Raw genomic sequence first — 22,608 nt, forward strand, 5'->3', positions numbered from 1 at the left:
TCTCAAGTAACAACTCAAAAATGCCTTCCCTGACTTTTCTATCTAGCATCCTCATCAGACTCCACTTGTTTTAATTTTTCTTCATAGTACATATCACAACCTGACAGTCTCCCCCAGTAGCATGTGAGCCCCCATAACATCAAGGACTTTGTTTAGTTCACTCAAGTATTCTTTGTACCTTGAATAGGACCTGGGTGCCCAATAAATATTTACTGAATAAATGAATAACTCAAGTCCAACCTATCTGTGATGGCTAATTTTATGTGTCAACTTGGATAGGCTATCGTGCCTAAATAGCTGCTCAAAATGTATTCAAGACGTTTCTGTGAGGGTGTTTTTGGATGGGGTTAACATTTAAATTGGTGGCCTTTGAGGAAAGCAGATTCTGCTCTATAATGTGGACAGTCCTCATCTAATCAACTGAAAGTCTGAACAAGAAGGCAAGTAAGCATATTACAGCAAATGGGCTTTGGCCTTCATCTGCAGCATCAGCTAGTCCTGGTTCTACTGCAGACTGCCCCCGAACTACAACCACAACGTTTTCCTGAGTCTCCATCCCCCCCGAGCATCTCCCATCAGCTTTTGACTTGCCAAACCTCCACAGTTGTTGAGAGCCAATTCATTAATATAAATCTTTTTATGTACATATCTTCTCCCTGCCCCCCTCCCCAGAGAACCCTAATGCAGTCTCTAAGTCAAACTGTGCTACTTTCTTTACTAAAGAATTCTTCTCAATAGCTCTCTTCCCACTGGTTTCCATAACATGAGTCAGGCCGCCGAAAGTTCTGCATGTTTTTGTCAGATCTGCCAGTAATAGTGCTCCAGGTGACCTTCTTCCCCACAGCCAATTAAATGGGGACTGGAGAATGGGAGAGAGAATAATCGAACACGGTTTTTAAAGATTAGAGCCAATTATTTAGAAAAATTGACACTTAAACCATCTGGAGACTTTTAATCAATCTCTCCTTCATAAGATGCTATTTCATTCATATTTCATGAACAGGAAGGTTGATCTACATCTTAATCTGTCTATATCCTGGAATGCTAAGGAACATAAAATATCAAACACACAAAGTATGTTTATATTCTGGGTTTGGGCAATTTCCACAGTATTTGTAAGACTAGATATACCATAATTATAAAGTCTACAGGATGTGTGTGTTTTCACAATATGTTTCAGGTCAATGCTCCCCACCATGCCCTTAAAAAAATAAGTTTAAAAAAAATTAAGAAAACAAACAAAATTCCGTTCTCGGTACCACCTTAAAATCCTGCCAAGAGGAAGCCCCACTTTCAAACATCCCCACTTTTCAAACATCCCCACTGCGACCGGGCTGCCTTTAAACGATATCGTTCCGCCCCTTTCCCAGCCCCCTCTACGCTTCCAACCGGCGGGAGGAGAGCGCCCTCCCAGCCAATCAACATCCAGCAGGGCCCTCCTCCGGCGCGTCTTTCAAAGGCCTCCTACGAGCCAATGGGCGGTTAGAGGCCGAGCCAGGGCGCCCGGGGGCGGAGTAAGAAACAGGAAGTGGGGGTCCGATTGGTTTCAAGAAGACGCCTCGCTCCACCTCACAGAAGGATGTACCAATGAGCTGAGTAGAGGGGCTGGCTCGGCTCGGGGCGGAGGCTGAGATACCGGTGCTGCCTAAGGGAGGTGGTGGCCGATCAGGACGTGGGGTGGCCCGCAATGAAGCCGGTGAGTGGGGCCGGGGATTGGAGGAACGGAGCCGCAGGAATGGGAGCGGTCCTGAGGCCAGTTCTTGAGCCCGGGGACAGCCCGGGCCTGGCCGCCGCACAGCTCGCGCAGTAACTGTCCAGGCTAGGGGAGGCCGCGCTATCCCGGGACCTGCGAGGATGGCAGCAAAGGAACAGGGTAGGTGGCTGGCCAGGGGAAAACGGACATTCGCTACCCGCCTGTTGAGGGCTGTGAGCTGTCGCATACAGGGTCTCCTGAGCCTCGCGACAGCCCTGCCAGAAAGGGCTGAGTCGCATTTTAAGAAGGAAACTGAGGCGTAGAGAGCCTGTGTCTACGTGCATCATTCAGCCCAATATCCCAGCTCCAAAGCACATCCCGGGCTGCCTGGGCCCCCTGAGAAGCAGTCCTCACCTATGACGGGGAAAACTTTTTGAAAGATGATTAACAAACCCCGCTTGTGCGTGTGTCACGACTGTCATCATGCCACTGGGCCACCAGGCACTGCTTCCCTTTCCCTGGAGTTCAGAATCTCTGGGCCCAAGGAAGCAGAAACGTCCAGCTCTGTTAGGATTTGTAAAGCTGGCTGGAAAAGCCTGAGTGAAAGGGCCACACAAATTGAAACTGAAATCACCAAAACTGCCTTAAAGAGAAAGAAAGAAAAAGCAGGCTTAAGGACCAGAAACCTCACCTGACTCATATCACCTACCACCAGGGTTGACAACCCCCTGAAGGGTCTCCATTGGCGTTGACTTGACAATAACAATACAGATAGATCCAAAGCAACTCAAATCCACAGCCTAAATTGGCTCTGTAATGTGATCGTGCAGTAACAAACAAGACCATTATAGAATATAGCGGCAGAGCTAGAAAAGACATGAGGCAGTTATACTTGCTAATCCCTGTGTTTCCACGTGGAGGGACATCAGCTGTCACTTGTCCCCAGGAGGGGGAGAGTGAGTGATCTGATTCCTGTGTTTGGGAGGAGCTGAACTCAAGGAACTCATTCTTTCCTTCCCTTCTTTTCGCAGATAGTACTCTCTAGGGTGCTGTCTGCCACAGGGCGGGGGAGGGGAGCTGAATTGTCCATCACTGCCTGTGCCTGAGTGGATAAGTCCAATTCTGAAGTGAAGAATTGACAAGCCCACTTGACCTGTTTTAAAGCCGCATCCTCCATCTGACCCTCTGTAATAAAACTGACATATTGATCTCCATGCCTCTCCAGTGTCTCATCTCTCAGTTGGCTCCAACTAGGAAGTAGAAGAAAGGTGTGTTTTTTATTGGTCTTATAACACAACACATTTTCCATATGGAAACTCTTCCCACATGATTGAGTTTTGGCTTCTTAGATTAGCACACAAAGTCCATCTCAATCTCTCTAGTTCAGTCATTCACAAAGTTAGGGGCAGGTTATTGCATCTATACTTCCCACCCTGCTCCCCAATCAAACTACTAGGCTGTTTGGGGGTTATCTTTAGAGAAATGAGAATGCTACTTCTTTAGCTTCCTCTCCTCTGCTCTGATGTCACAATTCCTGAATACAGTTGGCCCTTGGTATCCTCAGATGCAGAGGACCAACTGCACCGTTTTGTTTTTTGTAAGGGACTTGACCATCAGGGGATTTTGGTACCCATGGTGTGTGTATGGGTGGGGGCATTGCTCCTGGAACCACCGAGTCCCCACTCGGATGCTGAGGAACTATACTGTACACAAGCACATGTGGTTTTTGTTTTTCGTCTTAATTGCCTTAACTTCTCTATCTGCCTGAAAACCTCCTGCTCTTCCATCAAAATCCAACTAATGGATCTCTCCTATGTGAAGCTTTCTCCAGCTCCCTAAACAGTCACTACCTTCTCTACTCTGAAGGTCATAGTTTATGCTTCCATTTTAGCACTTCTAACTTTCTTGAATCTATATGCACATTGTCTCTCCAACTATACTGAAGGCAGGCTATTTAGTTTATGGATCTTTGCATCTCCAGAGCTTGGCATGTGAAAGTGTCCAAGAAGTGTTTGTGAAGGAATGAATAAATATCCTCACTTTATAGTTTTGGAAAACTGACATTCAGTAGAAACTGACATCACTTGTCTGAGCTTATACAGTAAGTGGCAGAGTCAAGACCAGAAGACAGGCTTCTTGGTTCTCACTGCAACACTCTTTCCACTGCATAGTCCTGTAATTATTAATAGGATGGTAAACAGCAATAGTTTATTATTGATATTACTGATCTCTGATATTCCAGGTTGAATAAATTGCAAATAAGCCTCAGTGTGTGTTTAAGCAAGGATCAGTTTTGCTAAAACTATATGTAATATTCTTTAGTTATTTAACATAATTGATTTCTTTTGAAGCCTAGTTCAATGCAAACAAGTGAGTTTGACTCATCAGATGAAGAGCCTATTGAAGATGAACAGACTCCAATTCAGATATCATGGTATGTTAACATTTCTGAGAGTTAATGAGCTAAAATATTTGAGGTATACATCAAAATTTTTGTATAATTTAGTCTATATATTGTAAATGATTCTCTTCTGATGATTATATAATTCTTATCTTTGTATATTTATGACAGCATAAGATTTTTTGGAAGGGGGGAGGTGGGAGTGGTGGGAGTTCCTTCCTTATTCATTGAGAAAACCATAATAGAAGTGAGTTAAGATTGAAATGACCTCCCATTTAGTACCAAAACCTTCTTATTCTTTCATGACAAAGGAATAGTGTGTGAAATATAGGATGAGATAGTCTATGTTATTCTTTATTTAAATCCTAGAACTACCTGCCACAGTAGTGCATCTACCAGCAGACCCTGTTTAAGATAAAAGTCATATTACCATAGATACAATAACAAAGCAAATGTTTTTATAGAAAATCAGCTTCTAAATCTTGACAGTGACTTACATCAGATTCTCTACAACCAGCAATCAAATGCTTCCTCTTATTCCTATAAATGTAATAATCTCTCTCTTTAATCATTTGCCTTGCTGTAGGAAGAGGGGAAAAGTGTTGGCCCTATAGTTATTTTATTCTGCCATCAAATAGCAATTATTTTTCATCTCCCTTTCTAAACCCCCTTTAGACTCAAAAACTTATCTAATTTTCAAGTCAGGTAGTATTTATATGATGCCCCCTCTTTTCCTCTAAACTCATCTCTTTTGCAGACAAAGTGAGCCTCTGCCTCCTTTGTCCCTGAGTACTACAAACTGGGAATAGGATTTCTTGAAATTATTTCATTTTAACCAAAACCCATTACAACAAAGAATAGGTGGCCTGTGGTTTTTATTCTATGAAATTGTATCTGTTTAAGGAAGTCCTATACAGAAATCTGGAGATGAAATTGTCAAAATGCTCATTTTCAGCTTATTACCTAAGGTTACTAATACAAAATATCTCAGTAACATGCTGCAGGGTAACTTAAGTACACTTTATACTAGCTGTAGGTAATCTTGGCATTACTATCTTTAAGTTAGTTTAAATAAGTTTGCCATTTTTAAGACTTAAATTCAGCAAAGCAAATGATAAGTCCCTATTTTAAAACTCCTAGTCTTTCCAAGCCTTTTTATGGCAAACACATTGATACTTAACTGTGAATTTTTGTTTTGTGACTGCTATAGAACTTTAAAACACCTTTGTTCAGGGCCCAGCACACATGTTTGTGTAAATGTCCATCTATGACTTTAAATTGAACTTGATAAAGTTTTCTTCCCTTCAGGCTACCCCTGTCACGAGTGAATTGTTCTCAGTTTCTTGGTTTATGTGCTCTTCCAGGTAGGTGACACTATTGATCTATTAGAAATAATTTTTGTGTCAGCTAGCTCATCATTCTCTGTAGTGAGGAGTAAGAGAATTTCACAGACTATCAGCATAGGAACTCAGTTCTGGAAACCCTGTTGGTGGGCTATTGATAAAGGAACATACATCTATTCTTCAGCCCTCCAAATCCACATTCACAGATCTACATTTCTGATTTACCTATCTTAAACTAACATGGGAGTACAACGTGAGGCTAAGGACTACAGCCAGGTTCTTGTGACAGAAATCTGAATCCCTGGAATTATATTCCTAAGAATATAAGAAATTGAAATTCACATTCAAAATGGAATTGGTGCATATAAGTGATCAGGTGTAGCTATATACAGTAGCTATATATGTGTTTAAATATACTTGTTATTTATGATCAAAAACTGACTCTTTGACTTGCCTTGTCATTACTTACAGGTTGTAAATTTAAAGATGTTAGAAGAAATATCCAAAAAGATACAGGTAGGTGTAGTATGAGAAAACCATCTTAACAGGTTTTTAAAAAATAATACTGAAAATCTCTTTGTCATAAAGAACAAACTGTAGTCTCTTCTGAATTTTCACAAAAATGTTCAGTATTTCATTAAGTCTCAAACTATAGACTTATTCTAATATATGAAGAGGTATATGTGAATAGCAAAGAGAACTCATCTCTATGTACTAAACATAGTGCTGTTTTCACTAATTGTTGTCGTTTTGTACATATAAACTGTTTTTGAGGTTAGAATGTATAAGTTGGAGAAAAGTAATGTAATAGAAAACTGAAATCACAATGCCCAAAACTTTGAATATACTGTTCTTTGCAGACTTGACTGTATTGGAAATTAAGCCTGAGTTGGGAACCCAGAGGCAGTACTGAAATTGTCTATCCCAGATAGAAAATTTATAGAACCAGGGTATAAGTAGAAAAGATAGAATAGGATCTGATCTCCACATGCCCAAAGATATTCATAGCCTGAAATTTAATAGTCCTACAAATACACTGATAATCTACCCTGATTTGGCATTTGTATATTGCATAGTACTAACAAATTTAGATTTTCAAAACATTTTTTTCTGGTTGACCTGGAATATCTCAAGCTTACTTGTCCTACCAATGTCCTTATAATAAACCAAAACAAAAATGTGTATATTGTTTGATTCTGATTACTATAGATTTTATAAATCTCAAAGTTCTTTCCTTGTTATCCTAGAATATCAATTTGCTAATATACTTTCTTTAATTTACCTCCCCAAAAAGACTTAAAAGACTAATAGATTAATTGACCCTTGCAGTATTTGTGAAGATTTTCTGCTCTAGAGATATCCACCGTGGTAGGCAATTTCCATTTGGAGAACAATCATTTATCTCCATGAGCAAAATAATATTTAAATCATTTGTTCAAGAAACAATCTTGCACACTTTGGAAAGCCCTATGCGTTTAGTCTCTTCTGTGAAAGGAGTTTCCAGTTTTTTACCAAAAGTTTTTTTCTTCCAATGAAATCTTAAGTGGAATCCAACATACAAAACAGACAACAGTGTTTGAAGGGGAAACCTAGACTCTCCTAGCAGCCCTTCCTGTGTCCTTCCTCAGAGTCCTTTCTGGGAAAGTTGAAATCTACTAATCCAACCCTAAATAATAGAAATTATTCAATGTGTACAGAAGGCAAATACGAAATTACCTACTCTCCTAAAAATGGTTAAGTATGTCAACTACATGTTAAACCCTTTTACAAGTACAAAAGCATAATTGTATTATCTAGAACAGCTGTCCTTAGAAACATCCTGGGAGCCACAAATAGAAGCCACATATGTACTTTGACATTTTCTAGGGGCCATGTTAAAATAGTAAAAACAGGTAAAATTAACTCATTTCAGTGGGTTTTAAGTATAAAACAAATTATTAATGAGATAGTGGGTTTTTTGTACTATACTTGATCTTTGAAATCTTATATGTATTTTACATTTACAATACATCTCAATTTGGACTAGCCATAATTCAAGTACAGGTTTAGCATTTCATGATAAAAGTACTTTGTACTTAAATAGCTAAATGTCCTTGGATTTGGTGGGTGGGGAAAGAAAAATTCATTATTCATTATGAGCCAGAATTATTCATTATGAACCAAATGCTCTGTAGTGAATATTGCCATGAGGAAGCTCCAGTAAATAGAATGATGTGTAGTACTGTTGCTTGGTTCATATCATTACCCTGAAACTAACTAGGTCATATAATTTTCATACAACTAATGCTTTTATTTCCTTGAAACCCTAGTTCATAAAATTAAATGCATAATTGTGTGGTACAGTGCAAATATAAGAGACAATACAGGCGCTCAGGCACCATGGCTATGTTGGAGATTTTATATAGAATGCTTAGGGTGAAACAAAATAGTCTTAAACATAGCAAACAAGGTTGATTTGGTGAGAAGAAAACGGACAATGTGCTATCATTCCTTCTTATTTTGAAATATTAGACGTTTTAACATTTAAAGCAGTATTTATTATAAAAATTATTTTTCAAAGCAGCAATATAATTGACATTTCAAAATCCAGTAAAAGGTATTTTGACTTATAAAGTCAGATCTCATTTTAATCATGTTTTGGTTCAGATATTTCTAATTCCTATTTGTACTTACTTTTTACCCTAATTTGAAGACAGATCAGCATTGTTTTAGGTTATCAATAAGCACTTCAAAGTTAACAGGTTATCATTTGTTATTTACTTAATTTGTTCAGCTTTAGGGACTTAACTCTGTATTTTCCCTCCTGACTGTATTTAAATTTTTAATGTTTTGTCCATGTGTGTCCTTGTATATCTCGGTCTATTGGCAGAAGAACTAAAGAGCTATGGTATACAAGACATATTTGTTTTCTGCACCAGAGGGGAACTGTCAAAATATAGAGTTCCAAACCTTTTGGATCTCTACCATCAGTATGGAATTATCACTCATCACCATCCAATTCCAGATGGAGGGACTCCTGACATCACCAGCTGCTGTGAAATCATGGAGGAGCTTGAAATTTGCCTTAAAAATAACCGAAAAACCTTAATACAGTACGTTCTCCTTTTCTCCATATAATGTGAGAAATGTCCCATTCAAAAATGATTTCTCAAATTATTGAATCTGTATGCACTTATTACCTACCTTATATTACATTGCAAAGATTTAAAGGAGGTAACACATGAAAAGTCCTGCACAATGCCTGGCACAGAGCAAGCACTCAGATATTTGCCATGATGATTTTTGAAGAGTAAGGACAATGAATGAGTAGATTGGGAAATTTTTAGAATAGGGTAACAGGCTTTTTTTTTTTCTTTTCCTTTTGCCTTAGACCTTTACTCATAATTTGGGGATACTATCCTTCCCAAAAAGGTCAGGGTGTCATTCTTGTTATATAACAACACCTTAACTATCAGTCGACCTTTCAGTTAACTTTCTTCCAACAGCAAGAAAGTCCATTTTTAAAAACATTAGCAGCAAAGGAATCATCCCTAACCCATGAGCAATCCTAAAAACAGGAGTTGAAAATCTTATTTGATGATATGAATTTGCTACCTGAAAGAAAGAGAAAAGAGACTCACATTTTTTATCAGTGGCTGTACATAAGCTACTGGTATCAAAGTTTAAAATAAAACAAAATGAATTAAGGGAGGAAAAAAGGGAGAGGAGAAAAAAGCTTGGAGAAAGGAAGAGAGTGACAATCAGCAGTAGACAGTAGCACTGCAAAGACTCGAAGTGGTGTCATGGAAAGTAACGTAATTATGCCAGAGGTGAGCCCCACAAAGCAGAGGGGAAGCAGCTACACAGAGAAAACTAGCCCTTCTTGTGATTGCTTTTTTTGGGGCGGGAGGGGTGGTATCTTAGTCTGTGTAATCCTTTCTGGAGCAACAAAGAACATTAAGTAGTGTGATACCCCAAAAGCTCTAAGGTCACTACCATGGACTAGAAAGTATACAAACTACCAAATAACATAGTCTCAGGGCGCCTATTAAAAGAGCAAGCCCAGCCAGCTTCTCTCGACTTAGATCAAGAGTTCTGGGGCTTCACACCAATAGTTTATGTTTTTAAAAACAAACCAACCTAGTACAGAGGTCTTTGGGAACAGACATCTATTTATGACCAAACTAAACCCTGATGTAGAGAACTGTGAAGCAGGGGAGAAAGAACTAGAAGTCATTTTATATCCTAGTTTCCAAACTTATTCTGTAGAAAAGCATCGTCTCTCATCTAGTTCTAATTGTAGAAACAAAATTTTAGAATAAATACAGTTATCTATGATAAATTTGCTGATACGTCTAAGTAAAATAGCATTAGATACATGGAGCTAGTGAAAAAATAATTTACAATTTTGGGACCCATTTTTCAAACAAATTCTGAGATTTTTTTTTTCCCCAAATCTTTGAAAGCTTCTGCCGAAAGATTACTAGGAATCAAACTAGCTCAGTTTAGAGAAGCTTAACAAATTCTACTCTAGCAGGTTCCAGCAAACCAAACACTCTGATGTTTGAACACAGAAAGGTGAATGGGCAGTCTTGCTTATGTTGAATGCTTCGGGCTCCCATAAAATGAAGCATCTGATGACTGGAAATTTTCATTATCCTAGACTTTTCAAAGGTGTCCCTACAGTGACTAATGTTTGTGCGGACAAAGATTTTTCTATTCATTCTCCCATCCTTGAGTGCCGACATTGCTAGACAGCTCTAGAGTTTATTCCTCAGAAACAGCATCTGGTAGATTTTTTTTTTCCAGTTCTATCTGTGCTGCCTGACTGGCTTTCCTGGGACTTTTTTGTTCCTTTTTAAAATCAGTGCCTATTGTATTATACCATTTCCTGGGGCTGTTATAACAGAGTACCACACACTGGGTAGCTTAAAAAACAGAAATTTATTCCCGCCCAGGTCTAGAGGCTTGAAGTCCAAATTCAAGGTGCTAGCAGGGCTATGCTCCCTCCGAGACCCCAGGTAGATTCCTTCCTCTCTTGTTCCTGTCTTCTGGCGGTGGCCGGCAATCCTTGGCATACTTTGGTTTGTAACTGCATCACTCCACTCCCTGCCTCTGTCATCACATCATCCTCCCTGGGTGTCTGTTTTCATGTGGAGTTTCCTCTTAGAAGGACATCACTCATACTGGACTGGGCTTCCTTGGTGACTCAGATAGTAAAGAATCCGCCTGCAATACAGGACACCAGGTTCAATCACTGCATCAGGAAGATCCCCTGAAGAAGGGAACAGCAACCCACTCCAGTATTCTTGCCTGGAGAATTCCATAGACAGAGAGCCTGCCAGGCTACAGACCCTGGGGTCACAAAGAGTCAGACACAACTGAGCAACTAACGAAATTTTCAAATAAGGTCACATTCATCGTACCAGGGATTAGGTACATATCTTTTCAGGGACATAATTCAACCCAGTGTATGAAGCATTGTATATGAAATATTATGAATACAAAGCACACACTCTGAGATGCAGTTCCCACCCTCAAAGAAACCACAGCTAACGACGCCATCACACAAGTGTGAGAATACTCAAGCAGATGTACACGCGGCAGTACACAGGATGGCAGTGGTTTCTGTCGGGGAACAGAGACACTTCAGGAGTTGAAATTTGAGCGAGATTTTGAAGGATAAGTAGGAATCAACCAAACAGAGGAGGAAAGATAAAGGCAGCAAGAGATATAAGTGGTACGTTTTAATCTTACAGAAAGCCACTGAAATATTCTGTCTTTATAGAGTAGAGCCTCGTCTCTGAAACAGGCCTATAGCCAGGACACTGAACAGTTACCCAGGGGTCAGTACCTATTTGATCCCCTGTCTCACATCCTGTCACAAGACACATATCTACAGCTCTGTCTACGCATACACCACTGTAATTGATGCACTTGATGAGTTGTCAGCACCTAAATGGAATCAGAACACTCTCTTAGAAAAGTCAGGAAGTGTCTAATACACTTTTTTAGTATCTTTGAAACCGATTAAAGTGAATGTTTTCATTGCTTTAAGAATTGATCCTCCTTTTCCTAGAAAATCCAGTTATATGGAACTGCTCCTTTCTTCACAATGCTACATAATAGCAGCTAATGTGCATTTATTTCTTACTCTGTGCCAAGCTCTGTTGTAAGTTTTACAAATGTTACCCCATTCAATCCTCACTATGACATAGATACTGTTGCTGTCCCCATCTTATAGGTGAAAAGCCTGAAGCCCAGAGAGGTTAAATAACTTAGGCTGACACATCTAATAAGTGTCATGATTCTCGACCCCAGGCGGTGCGGCTCCAGAGCCCAAGCTCTAAACCTACAGGATACACTTACCTCTGTACTCTTATTACATGACTGAAGAGTTATTTATGTGAACCTGTCTCACAGCTACTAAGGTTTTGTTTAGAGAAATATAAAGAGTCAGTTGGTAAAACTAGTCTGATTTCTATCAACTTAGTAACATGTTACACTCCTCAGATGTTGAAAGTGAAGGTGGCTCACACTCTGCGCGACCCCAGGGACTGTAGTCCATGGAATTCTCCAGGCCAGAACACTGGACTGGATAGCCATTCCCTTCTCCAGGTGATCTTCCCAACCCAGGGATCGAACCCAGGTCTTCCACATTGCAGGCAGATTCTTTACCAGCTGAACTACCGGATGTTGAAAGAGGTCAATAAAAAGGTTTTGCTTTCCTTGGCCTTTTGAGGTATACAGAATACCTCCCAGCAAATAAATAAGCATACTTTGCTCTTGAATGATTCATTCAAAGATACTTATTAATCTCCGTGGGTGCAAGGCACTGTGCTAGGCATTAGACTAGAAATAGAAGGCAGAAAGAACAAGTCTCTGGTTATAATTGTTGGGATGGAATAAAAATCTACAAACTTCAAAACTGTATTTCCCTTTCAGCTGTTATGGAGGACTTGGGAGATCTTGTCTTGGTAAGAAATATATTTCCATTATTCAGTTTTTGTTTTTTACCTCAAAGTAGGAAAACTCATTTTTCCGGGCCATATGCTCACTTTGTATGAAAATCAGACAAAACATATGTCTACTAAGACCCAAAGGATTATTTAAGGCCCTACATTTAGTGTTCCTTAGAAATCTTAGGTGAGGGTGGAGTGGGAGGTGTTTTCAGCATTGTTTTAAGAGGATTCGGTAAAACAATTTTTATGTCTTAGCACCTGCCTCCTTGTGTTTTATTTTCTAATGTCTTCCCTATGCGGGTATTATGATACAGTAACTTCTAAATATCCATGGGTAACATAAGCATAAAAACCTTAGTTACATATGTTAACTTTAAACTTTTCAAAAATATGTTGGGAAAAGCAGCTAATGAAATAACACAGTGGGAGTAACAGTTATTCCTTTTAGTGTTGGACAGTATCAAAATTATATACTTTTGTGTAAAGATACTATCAGGATGAAAAGACAACCCACAGAATGGGAAAAAATATTTGCAAACCATGTATCTGATAAGGGACTTAACCTAGACTACATAAAGAATTCTTACAACTCAATAAAAAGACAGACAACCCAGTTAAAAACTGAGCAAAGGATATGAGCAGACACTTACCCAAACAAAATACACAAATCACTAACAAGCACACGGAAAAATGCTCAACATCTTAGTCATCGGAGAAATGCAAATCAAAACCACAATGAGATACCACCTAACACCCATTAGGATGGCTATTACCCAAAAAATGGAAAGCAAGAGTTGGCAAGGGTGTGGAGAAACTGGAAACTTAACACTCTGCTGCCTGGAATGGAAAATGGTGCAGCTGCCTTGGAAAATAGCCAGGCAGTACTTTCTCCTACTTACCCATTGAGTTACCATACAACCCAGCAATTTCACTCCTAGGTATATATCCAAAAGAAATGAAAACATGTTCATACAAAACTTATGAACATTTACAGCCATATTATTTATAACAGCCAAAAAATGGAAAAGCCTAAATGTCCACATCAACTGACAAATGGATAAGCAAAATGTATAGCCATACAGTAGAATATTATTCAGCTATAAAAAGGAATGAAGTACATGCCACCATATGTAAATATCTTGAACACATAATGCTAACTGAAAGCAGTCAGTCACAAAAGACAACATATGATTCCATTTATTTGAAATGTCTAGGCAAATCCATAAAGACAGAAAGTAGATTAAATGTTGCTTAGGGGAGGGGTGACAGGATGATGAGTGATAGGGGGATGATAACAAAAGAGTACAGGGTTTCTTCCTGAGATAATGAAAATATTCTAAAACTGGTGATGGCTGCACTAAAATCCACTAACTTGTACACTTTCAATGAATGAATTGTGGGATATGAATTTTAATCACTCAATAAAGCAGTTTTAATAAAAAAGAATGAAGCCAGTGTTAAATTTTAATTCAACTGCAGTCATTTAAAGTCATAATTTAACTGTCAAAAACACACACTAAAAAGTCTTAGTCTTTTAATTCATTTCAAACAATTATAGCAAACTCAGTCTTCTGCACAAGAGAAGTCTAAACTAAATATGAACTGTTGGACCCCATCATCAACTTATAATATACATAATATATGCTTTCTCTCTCATGTTCTATTAGTAGCGGCTTGTCTCCTCCTATACCTGTCTGACACAGTGTCACCGCAGCAAGCCATCGACAGCCTGAGGGACCTGCGAGGATCTGGGGCAATACAGACCATAAAGGTAAGAAGGGAGACTGTTCTCATGAGGCTGTGGTTAAGGACAGACTGTCACAGTGCAACACGTCCTCAAAGGGGCCATGAACATCCAGAGCATCCTGTTATCCATGTCTCACCTGTTTATATTTTGACTTTTTAAATTTACGTTTAAGTAAGTTCTGCTTTTCCAAACAAAATAATCAAAAATTATGAACTTTCCAGTTTATTCTTCCAGGATCCATTCCTTTTCAGTTTTTGCCCATTCAGTTCTGGGAATGAATTCTGTCACCTGGAGAAATGAGGCAATTTTTACTATAAAACTGGTAGTTTCTTGGGTAGACTTTTGACCGAAAAGTAGCTCATGAAGATCCTCTTATGGTATCATTAAACATTTAACAAACACAGATGAATGACTCTAATAGAAAAAAAAAAAGTAAAGTCATTCTAGTTATCCTTTGCTATTCTAGTTAACCAAAGTGACATCTTTCCATTTACTTTCTCTTTAAAACCAAAAACACTGGGTAGCAGTGCCCAAGGATATTACTGATCTGTAGATCTGTAATGCCAACAGAAAAATACCCCCAACTGCAGAGTTCCAGAAAATGTAAGGAGAGATAAGAAAGCCTTCTTAAGTGACCAATGAAAAGAAATGGCGGAAAACAACAGAATGGGAAGACCAGAGATCTCTCTGAGAAAAATTGGAGTTACCAAGGGAACATTTCATTCAAAATGGGCACAATAAAGGACAGAAACGGTATGGACCTAAAAGAAGCAGAAGATATTAACAAGAAGTGGCAAGAATACACAGAAGAACTATACAAAAAAGATATTAAAAACATAATAAATAAAAAAGGTATTAATGACCCAGATAACCACGATGGTGTGCTCACCTAGAGCCAGACATCCTGGAGTATGAAGTCAAGTGGATCTTAGGAAGCATTACTACAAACAAAACTAGTGGAGGTAACAGAATCCCAGCTGAGCTTTAAAAGATATGCTGTTAAACTACTGCTGCATTCATTATGCCAGCAAATTTGGAAAACTCAGCAGTGGCCACAGAACTGGAAAAGGTCAGTTTTCATTTTAATCCCAAAGAAAAGCAATGCCAAAGAATGTTCAAATTACCATACAATTGCACTCATCTCACATGCCAGCAAGATTTTGCTCAAAACCCTTCAAGCTAGGTTTCAGCAGTATGTGAACCGAGAACCTCCAGATGTAAAAGCTGGATTTAGAAAAGGCAGAGGAACCAGAGATCAAATCTCCAACATACACTGGATCATAGAAAAAGCAAGGGAATTAAAAAAAAAATCTACTTCTGCTGACTATACTAAAGCCTTTGACTATAGATCACAACAAGCTGTGGCAAATTCTTAAAGAGATGGGAATATCAGGCCACCTTACCTTCCTCCTGAGAAACCTGTATGCTGAAAAGAAAGTTAGAACTGGACATGGAAAAACAGATTGGTTCCAAATTGGGAAAGGAGTACATCAAGGCTGTATATTGTCACCCTGCTTATTTAACTTATATGCAGAGTACATCATGCAAAATGCTGGGCTAGATGAATCACAAACTGGAATCAAGATTGCCAGGAGAAATATCAGCAACCTCAGATACACAGGTTATACCACTTGAATGGCAGAAAGTGAAGAGAAACTAAAGAGCCTCTTGATGACGGTGTAAGAGAGCCTATCTCTTGTTGGCAAATAGATGGGGAAAATGTGGAAACAGTGTCAGATTTCATTTTCTTGGGCTCCAAAATCAATGCAGACGGTGACTGCAGTCACGAAATTAAAAGATGCTTCCTCTTTGGAAGAATAGCTATGTCAAACCTAGACACAGCTTTTTAAAACTTTGGAAAACTCAGCAGTGACAGAGTTTTAAAAAGCAGAGACATCACTTTGTGACAAAGGTCTGTATAGTCAAAGCTATGGTTTTTCCAATAGTCAGGAATGGATGTGAGAATTGGACCATAAAGAAGACTGAATGCCAAAGAATTAACGTTTTCAAACTGTGGTGCTAGAGAAGACTCTTGAGAGTCCCTTGGACCAGTCAATCCTAAATCAACCCTGAATATTTACTGGAAGGGGTGATGCTGAAGCTGAAACTCCAATACTTGAGCCACCTGATATGAAAAGCTGAAAAAGACTCTGATGCTGGGAAAAATTGAGGGCAAGAGAAGGGGGTTACAGAGGATTAGATGGTTGGATGCCATCACTGATTCATGGACATGAGTTTGAGGAAACTCAGGGAGATAGTTATGGACAGAGAAGCATGGCATGCAGCAGTTCATGGGGTTGCAGAGTTGGACACGACTTAGCGACAGAACAACAATGCTAACTTGCCTTCCCTTCCCAGTTCCCTGGTCTCAGCTTTAGGACTAAGTCAGAGGAGCAGGTTTTGAAAACAGAAGCTCCCTCTTGTTACCTGTTAAAATCAAATGATGCTTCAAATTTAAGATGTTCCCAAGTGTCTCTTTGACAAGAACAAATTCCATGGACAAACATATGTATATGTGTGTGTATGTGTGTTTTGCATCTTTAACCTTAAGCCCACATTAATACGAGCTGTCAGTTTATCACCTCAGCATTCTGGGGCAAACATGTTTTTTCCATCTCTATGCTGATATAAGTTAAGTTAGCAGTATGCAAGCCTAACTTGTCAATAGTAATACAAAATGAGATTTGGGGCAGGGTAAGAATATCCTCTGGACAGCTGTTAAAACGCCAAATGAATGAATTAATCTATTTTGCTTATCTGTTAAGATTAGTGATTTTATTTCAGTATTTCCTGTTATGGAAATTGTTCCAAAATGATTTTTATCATCACAAAAAGCAGACAACGAAGGCTTCTGTAAACCAAGAAATAGATTTTTCTTGAATATACTGTTAGTTGCTGTAGACAGTGCAGTTCCCTGTGGACTTACTCCCCAGGAGAAAATGCATTAGAAATAGAATACCAGGCCTGGTTTCCATGCCTGGATTGGGACAATCCCCTGGAGAAGGGAACAGCTACCCACTCCAGTATTCTGGCCTAAAGAATTCCACGAGGTAGCAGAGTCAGACACGACTGATCGACTTTCACTTTCACTTCATGTGTTATTTTTAATCTTATTTGCTCCTGCCAGTAAAGGGAGAAACGATTTTACAGACATAAAATGTTCATCTGTATTTCATAATACCTAATTTATAGATTTTTAAAGCAAGTTTTTCACACTATATATAGCTTTTGTTGTTGTTAAGTCACTAAGTCGTGCCCAACTCTTTGCAACCCCATGGACTGTAGCCCTCCAGGCTGCTCTGGCCATGGGATATCCCAGGCAAGAATACTGGAGTGGGCTGCCATGCCCTCCTCCAGGGGATCTTCCTGACCTAGAGATCGGCCTCGGGTCTCCTGCATTGTAGGTGGATTCTTTACCACTGAGCCACGAGGGAAGCCCTGTATGTGGCTTCACTGAAAGATAAAACTTCCCCAAGATGTAAATACCTCCTTACCCAAAAGGATGTAGAATCGTTTTTACCAAGTATTATTTTGATTTCTGATTCCAACTAGTATCATTACTACTCTGGCAATTAGCTTTCTACAATGTATTTCAGTGTATCTTTACTTTTTTCAGCAATATAATTACCTTCATGAGTTCCGGGACAAACTAGCTGCACACCTTTCATCAAGAGATTCACTATCAAGATCTGTATCTAGATAAAAGAATTTCAAATAGCATATATATATGACCATGTCTGAAATCTGAGTTCTCTGATAGTATTTGTATTGAAACTACTAGTGTTATCAAACTGAATGTAATGAATGTAAGTGTACATGTGCAGATATTCCTAAAGCTTTTACTGACAAATTTCATTGTGTCTCTTTCATATCTTATAGGAGATAGAAAAACTGCTAATACTATTTTCCTTTTAAAAATACACCAGCTGTTCTGCTGTATTTTACCTAGAGGTAATGCTGAAAAAGAGCATATGGGAAAATATGTTTTTATTTTTTTACCACATTCTTACCTCATAGTATTATTGGTAACTGCTGGGTGGCATATGATATAGTAACACGTATGAAAATTGCTACAAGCACCCAAGCTAAAATTATTTAAATAACTCTTACCCTCTATTCCTCTGAAAATTTCTCCCATTGTTTTCTCTACTTCATAGATATAATGAATTGTGAATTTGTCACCTCCCTCCCAATGCCAGATCATCACCAACATGTGTTTATTCAGCATTTGCTGGAATTTTCCGAGATGAGGAATTCATTGGTTCAGACAGCTATTTTTTACAGCATTGTTTTTTTAACCCTAGGAACTACAGTGGAATGAATTTAATACCTCTTTCACATTTATTTTATAAAGCACTTACCTAAAGTTTAAGTCTCCAGTTTTCTCACTCCTTCACTTCACTCTCTGTTACCTGTGTCTCTGTCTTTAAATTTCACGCTGAGCTACCAAAAGCAAGCATTTGCAGACAAGGATCACACTGTGAGTCAAATATACCTGTTTTAAGAGACGTCAGCAGGTTCAGTACTGCAGAATCCCACGGCTCTCTTGGCTACTGGTAGTCCCGAAGGTGACCAGCGGAGGAGGAACTTCCACACAAGCAAAGCAGATTTCACCACATCAACCCTTAATTTGTAAATAGTCGTATAATTACCAAAAGTCTTATTGTCTCTCACCCTTCTTGCCCTGATGAGCTACTTTAATTTCATTAAAGAATACTTTAAAACATTTACTAGCACTGTTTGGGAACTTCACACCAGAGACTCAGAATGTACCATAATATAAAAATCAGTGTTTTAATACTTTAGAACTTAAGGTTTTCACTCTAAGACTCTTAAGGAAGACAGGAGAATCACATATCCTTAAGGATTTCTGACCAAAGATAATAAATGCCAAAAGTTATAACAAGGAAGTTATTTTTTTTAAGTACAGGCTACAGTAATAGATTGACCTTTCTCATAATTTTGTTGTTACAACCAAGTACAATTTAAAATCACTCCATTAAGCTTTGACAGTCACTGAAATTGACATTACCAAATCTTATTATCAGCTTTCTCCCAATACATAGCTTACTCATGAATATCTAAGAATAGCAGAAAAAATATTAGCATAGACTAACCAAGCCTTCAATCAAGTGAATTTTCAAAGTACATGCATCTCAATTTCCACTGCCAAGTGCTAGTTAAGCCTTCCACAATGAAATGCTTGATTATTTTACTAAGTATAAGGAAAAATATCAATTATTCCATAACAAACATGGATGTCACTACTCAAATATAATTATCCAATAAAGTTTAATAACATGTAATTCCAACATTCTTGGAAAAGAATTTTCTCTGGTTAATCTACAGGACAGCCCTCAAAACAATGAGGGAAGGGAGGCAGAGAGACCTGCTGGAATCCTGGTCATACACAAGCCAGTTAGTTGCTAAAATAGAATCAACACACAAAACTCAACCATTATCCACAAACTACACAAGGAAACATTTGAGACAGTTTTTATTAAGTATACAAAAGCAAAATCAAGCAAGCTCAAAGAAGGCAGGACAACATAAGGACATTGTCTTTGGATGGTGTACAGCACCGTTAAGGTTAACTTAGATTTTAACAAACCATGAACACAGATAGCTAACTACATTCTGTGTTTCCCTTAGTAGTTTTATGATCTACCTAGTCATCAATTTATTATTTAAGAAATTTTTCTTCTCCATAATACAAGAACATTGTAAACAAACAAATGTAAATGTTTAGGAAAAGCACTGTACGATAAGTTAACTTATTCATTCTTTTCTATGTCAAGATGTCCTCTACATCTTCCACAATATACATTAATAAAACTAATGTAGGGTAAAACCTTCACTCCGATCCCACAGATCACCTTAATGGTTAATACTGTTTTTCCAAAACCAAGCAGAACAAGCAGCAGAGTTGTTTACTCTTTTTAAGACATTTAGCTTTAAAACCATTAATTTTAATCAAAGCAAAATTGTTCCAAGAAAGCTATTCAACATATCCCGAAAGAGAACCTCATTTTCTCTCTTGGCATCATCCTACAGCATTAGTTCAGAACTATCTGCTGAGCTGTAATACTAGTGCCAGAGACTAAGTAGCTAGTTACTAATTAGCTAACAGATCAATGCCTGGTTTGAGCAAAAGAGCTTAAATTATGAGATTAACATTAATAGTTTCCTAAAACAATGACTATGAAGTTTCATAGTTTCATGAACAATGCTAGACAAGGTATTAGTATTTCTATCTGTCCCCTTTGAGAAGTGTTGTTTCAAATATTCTGGCTGTCAAAACTTCTGATTTACAATTATACAAGTGATTATCAACAAATGCACATTTGTGAGTGGTGAAAGTGAAAGTTAGTTGCACAGTTGTGTCCGATTCTTTGTGATCCCATGGACTGTAGCCCACCAGGCTCCTCTGTCCTTAAGAGTACTGAAGTGGGTTGCCATTTCCTTCTCCAGGGGATCTTCCTGACCCTGGGATCAAACCCGGGTCTCCTGCATTGCAGGCAGATTCTTTACCAACTGAACTTTAAAATTAGATATGTCCTTTTATATAGAGATCATTTTAATGGACTTGATATTATCACACTGCTGTGTGACATAGCCACACCCAAAATGAAAGCTGGCCCTCCTGCAGAGTATAAGAAAAAAAATCCACAAGTCATTCTTTGTACTATGGCAGTAATATTCCATAAACTCTGTCTGTAAATATATATTGGAGGAAAAGAGAAGTGTTGTAGCAAGGAAAATAATTTGCTAGTTTCAAACTATATCTACATCTCGACTTCCTTTCTATGCAATTATCTTACATATTTTCAAAATATGTTATCTGCAGAGAGCTCTATGAACACTATTAGCGTAAGTGGTCCTCGAGCCAAAAATACTGAAGAGGCTTTAAAAGACACATACTGCAAACTGTGATGCATTCTGTTGCTCTGTGTGAGACTATTACCTGGGTATCTGAACTTGACTATAGGTCTGACCATTCATGGTATGAGGCTTCTCAAATGCTTCAGTACTACCTGATACACGTCAAAAGTGGATTATCTGGTCATTTCCTGTCACTACCCTCTTCCCATGAAAAGTAATTAAAACTTCAAACAAATTAGTAGTTTATGTGCAGCCTGTTACCCAACTCTCCTCTACTCTGGGATGGGGAGTGGGGAGTATCAGGTAAATATTGTGAAAATTATCAAATAATAAAATTCAGATTCAGGCATTAGAGAATCTACCCCTATACCTCCTTAGCACTAACAGGACATATTGCCATGACACAGTATTATTATTACTCAATAGAATAACTGCTAAATAGACTACATTTGTTACATAATATTTTTAATGCAGGGCAATCTATAGTACCAATAGCAAGCTGCTGATATAAATAAAAACCACAGTAAGTTACAGGAATGATTTCAGAGAGTTAGAAAGCTCTTAAAACACAACACCAAAAGTAACTGTAACAAAGGAAGAATGAATTCCTAAATAAACAGCTGTGGCTGCACAGGGTACAGTCTTGACTAAAGCTGGAAAGGATTATGAACCCAGACTATGTTTCAGCTGGACATGCAGGAATAATAGAAATATGGCTAGGACCACCCAAACCAGATTAACAGGGGAACAAATTAAATTTAGAGCAAAGAAAAGAACCACTGGCATACTGTCAACTGCAAATAGTTTCTGCTTTTTCTTGGTAAATGAATTAATTTCTTAAAACACTGGTGAAGGTAAAGAGCAGATATTATGAGAGCATCCAGTTACCCAATATTCTAATTATCTACATGCCTAGGACCTAACAACCTACCACAGACTGTCAATCATCCTTGACATATTAGCTAAGGACTACATATCTAACTTCTGAAACATGTGAAGGTGGCTTCCACACATTGCAACCAATAAACCTGGCATTAATCCTGGAGAATACTGTGAAATAATTATTAAAAGGATGTTTGTTAAAATTCACAAAGGAATGTGGTGGTTGCTAAGAGAGAGGAAGGGCTCATGAAAATACTTTGATGGGAATACAAAAGTAACTGCCCCAGAAAACTCATCTGAAGTACAGAAGACTTGGCCAAGTCTCTCATGATAAAAAGTTCTTGTGAACAAGAAAGAAAAATGAGTGCATGCTGGTACAATTGGGTGGATTAGAAGCTAAATGGTTGCTTATACTCAGATCACAAGTCTACAGTGCCTAACTAGGGCTCAATTAACAATTTACTGCATGAACGAATGAACAGTCAGATCCCCTGAGGTGTGCTCCAGACTACAAAATGCAAGGTCTTTAAGCGTCTCTCATTATGAAATGGTTTGACTCTCCTCACTCTCTGGTTCTATATCCTTTTCTTCAATGTATTTACCCCTATTACCCAATCTCAAAATAGTAACCTTCTCCCGAAGGTGGGGAAGCATTTCTTCACTAGCAGAGCATAAAACAGCATCTAATTCAAGGGCTACTTAGAATAAGACTTGCACAA

At 38.4% G+C, this 22,608-nt stretch overlaps 1 protein-coding gene across 11 annotated transcripts; it reads left to right on the forward strand.

Moving 5' to 3' along the window:
* The first annotated feature begins 1,551 nt into the window (after positions 1-1,551).
* Positions 1,552-18,851, forward strand: CDKN3 (cyclin dependent kinase inhibitor 3). Of its 11 annotated transcripts, none has more exons than XM_020897108.2 (9): positions 1,552-1,696; positions 4,045-4,127; positions 5,403-5,458; positions 5,909-5,953; positions 8,307-8,324; positions 8,442-8,529; positions 12,362-12,393; positions 14,046-14,149; positions 17,742-18,851. In XM_020897108.2, exons 1-9 carry the CDS (start codon positions 1,688-1,690, stop codon positions 17,826-17,828), a joined length of 522 nt encoding a protein of 173 aa, XP_020752767.1. In that variant the 5' UTR covers positions 1,552-1,687; the 3' UTR covers positions 17,829-18,851. The 11 variants fall into 11 exon arrangements, with proteins under 11 accessions (XP_020752767.1, XP_020752768.1, XP_020752763.1 ...); XM_020897101.2 differs by adding an exon at positions 2,919-2,961 and having other exon boundaries at positions 1,556-1,696; positions 8,307-8,529; XM_070469375.1 differs by adding an exon at positions 2,919-2,961 and having other exon boundaries at positions 1,556-1,696; positions 4,050-4,127; positions 8,307-8,529.
* The last annotated feature ends 3,757 nt before the right edge of the window (positions 18,852-22,608 follow it).

Source organism: Odocoileus virginianus, chromosome 6 (genome assembly GCF_023699985.2).
Source record: "Odocoileus virginianus isolate 20LAN1187 ecotype Illinois chromosome 6, Ovbor_1.2, whole genome shotgun sequence".
Taxonomy (NCBI): Eukaryota; Metazoa; Chordata; class Mammalia; order Artiodactyla; family Cervidae; genus Odocoileus; species Odocoileus virginianus.